The following is a 3,411-nucleotide window of genomic DNA, read 5'->3' on the forward strand; positions in this document are numbered from 1 at the left end:
CACTAACAGAAGGCCTTTCCATCAGTGGAAAGGGGTCTCTTTGCCTTCCCACCCTTGCTGCAGTCTGAAATGATCCCCAAAATGGTGCTACTGGGGTTGGGGGACAAAAGAGTGTGTTGTGTCAGTGCATTCCTGATGCTCTCCACATGAAGGATTAGAACATCAACACAGAATGAGCGAAAACGACCATCACAGATCAAACATCACTCAAAGAACTTTCATATCACTTCATGCCACCTCAAATGCGAAACATTTAAATAGATGGAATCAACAGGGGAAGGCTGTTTACTGAGGTAAAGCTTTTTATTATTAGAAGCTCAAGGGCATGTATTCCAGCTAGAAATTCTTCCATTTGGCACTTAACATATTAGCACGCTCTTAACTTTTAGCCAGCTGTTGTGTATTTACCTATCTCGTTCCGTAATGAGGCGTTACGAGACAAATTCCTGACCAGGGAGACTGCCGTTTTCCTGACACTTGGATTGCTTGAGTGAAGCATGTTTCGAATACTTGGGAGGCCATTTGCCTTCCGGACAATGGTTTGGGCTACCCCAAAAGGCATCTGTCAGAGAACACATATAATTGTCAGGCTTCATGAACCATCACAGTAATCCATCCTTTCCTCTCAGATACATTATCAATAATGCTGCCCTTCAATGATCATTTTAAAGACTGTCGAGTATGGTTGCCAACCTCCAGGGGGTTACAAAAGTAGAGATCAGGTTGTCAAAACAAAACATACACACCATGAAAAGTGATCAAAATTACAAATTATATAAACAATTGAATTTATGTAATGCAATTAATATCTCAATTTCTATGTACCAACAATTCAACAGTCTTTTAGTGCCCCTTGTAAACTGCTGATGCAGTCACACTCATTCATTCAACAGGTGAACTCCATATATTCCAACCATCAAATGTCCTTGCTATGATTTGACCCAGTTGAAAACTGGAAGAGATTTTTCTTCCTCTCCCTCTCTCTAGAACTTGATGGCATCCAATGAAACTGATGGGCAGTAGGTTCAGGATGGACAAAAGGAAATACTAGTTTACACACAGAGTGATTAAAACGTGGAATTTGCTGCCAGAGGATGTAGTGATGGCCACAGGAATAAACAGCTTTAAAAGGGGATTAGATAGATTCACGAAGGATAAATTTATCAATGGCTACTACCTCTCTATTCAGAGGCACTAATCCTCTGTATCCCAGAGCGAGGAGCAGAGGTCATTTCGGGGGGGGGGACGCGGGGGAACGCAGTTTCCCCGGGTGAGGTGCAGGGGGGTGGGGCACACAACGAAGCCCCACCCCCTTCTTCCGGCAGCCCCCTGCTTCCAGCCTCATTCTGTTGCAGAAGGAGGAAGAAGCAGGAGGGTAAGTTGGCCCGCTGGCCTTGCAGGTCCACCGCCGGGCCCCTGATGTCAGGGGGTGTGGCATATGCTAATGAGTTATGCTAATGAGTTCCCCTAGCTCTTTTTCTACGAAATGACCCCTGGCGAGGAGACAACATCAGGGGAAGGCCTCAGCCTCTCTGCCCTGTTGTTGGCCTTCCAGAGGAATTGGTTGGCCACTGTGTGAGACAGGATGCTGGACTAGATGGACCACTGGTCTGATCCAGCAGGGCTCTTCTTATGCACTTATATCTCCAGCCACCACCTGGAGGTTGGCAACCCTACCCAAAGCATAGCTGAAGAAGTGATCCTACGCAAACTGTAAAAAAAACCCTAATAATACCTGGTATTTATATGGTATTTTTCAAAGCATTTCACATACATTTAGTATTTCTCTCAATATCTTTTTTAGTTAGGGTGGTATTACTATCCCCGTATTGAGGACGAAGGGCTATGACAACAAGAAAGCAAATTGCTCAAGTCTACCTAGCATTTTTGCGGCCGAAAAAAGATTTGAACTGTGGGTCTCCCAGGCTGCAGCTCATTCTCTTAGCTAGTGTTATGTGTACCAGAGTTATAACAGAAGAGCCCATGACTCCCTGCTCCCCAATCTTTTCTCTCCCCAGTAGCATACCTTATATACTATTCATTCATTTACTTGGGCTACTTTTAATCCACTTTTCTCCGCTAAATTGTGGGCTGAAAGCAGTCTGCAATATTGTCCCCCCCCAAACAAAAAAGATAAATATTTAAACTCAAGTCTGCATCCCAAGATTGCAAGCTTCTTGAATCAACACTGAATAAAACTGAATCTGTAGATTCTTTTTCACTAAACAGTTTGAACAATATTCCTTTGGAATGAGAAATGATGACGCAGGAACACTTTAAGGCCCTCAGTGTGGCTCTTGAAACAATGCTACTTACTGGTCCGTTGCCTGCGGTGAGGTTCTGGAGTGCTCCCAGTGACGCTTCCCAGGTAAAGTTCCTTGTGCTTTTTGCTATTAAGGACAGGTATATCCTTATCAGTGTGGAGTGCCAGAGTTTTTCGATGCCATGGGGGTTGCTCTTTTCCTCTGGCAATGGCAGGTCCTGTTGGTTCTAAATAGGCAAGCAGATTAAACAATCAGAAAAACAGCATTACAGGAGGCCTTTTTGCATCAAACCAAATGGCTGCACAGGAGGCCAGAAACACACCTTTGGCATGGCAGTAGATGCAAGTGGGGTAGGAGTGCTAGCCACACCCTCCATTCCCATGCCACTTGCTGCTGCCATTGCCCCTACCTCTGCTCCCCCACTTCTTCCTCTGCCACACCTATGCAAAAACACAGGTCAAATGGCAATGGTACTCAGCCACCTTGTTGCCCTGAAACCCCCTTTTCCTACAAAGCCATCCTGTAGTATTAGGACAGCCAGGCTTTGACTGGGAACCAGCAGGAGTCTCTGGGGTACAGGGAAGTGGGGGGTACCATCAGTGACAGTGTAACATCAGTCCTTTCTAGGAATTGATGGGAAATCTATGGTAAAACCATAGTTTCCAGCATTTCCCAGCGAGGACTGACATGACTTCCAGTTCTTCCTGGAAGTGATATCACACCTCTCTTAAGAATTGCCAGAAACTCACTTCAGGGCTTTCTCAAGACGTGATGTCATACTGTCAGGCAACTCTCACTGGCCACTGGAGTGCTGCTGGGCAATGGCTGCTGGGTGTGGGAGATCCTTCAGAGAGTATATGGCAACCCTATGTAATGCTACAGTGTGGGGAAGGGAAAATGTCCTCTACTGGGCTATAAGCATGGGATAGAAGGTCAAGGGGCAGCAAGGTGTCCCATGCCATTTTTAAAAGATAGCTTTATACCTATAGCCAAACTTTCCTGCAGCCACTCTAGATTCCCATTTATTTTTTCCCCTCCAGTTTAAATGGGAAAGCCTCAGGAATTCCACACATTGTGCTTGAATTGAACATGGTGCCATGTGGATACTTCCTTTTAAAACAAATGTCTCCTGCCTTCCATGTAGGGA

General features: G+C 45.3%; 1 protein-coding gene across 1 annotated transcript in view; it reads right to left on the minus strand.

Moving 5' to 3' along the window:
- PKP2 (plakophilin 2) overlaps positions 1-3,411 on the minus strand; it is an 80,759-nt gene that overhangs the window by 2,429 nt on the left and 74,919 nt on the right. The window contains exons 9-10 of the mRNA XM_015412890.1: positions 2,317-2,490; positions 409-562 (exon numbers count right to left, since the gene is read on the minus strand). Of these exons, the coding sequence (XP_015268376.1) occupies positions 409-562; positions 2,317-2,490 (328 nt within the window). The remainder of the gene's footprint in view (positions 1-408; positions 563-2,316; positions 2,491-3,411) is intronic.

Source organism: Gekko japonicus, unplaced genomic scaffold, assembly GCF_001447785.1.
Source record: "Gekko japonicus isolate JY-2015 unplaced genomic scaffold, Gekko_japonicus_V1.1 scaffold843, whole genome shotgun sequence".
Taxonomy (NCBI): domain Eukaryota; kingdom Metazoa; phylum Chordata; class Lepidosauria; order Squamata; family Gekkonidae; genus Gekko; species Gekko japonicus.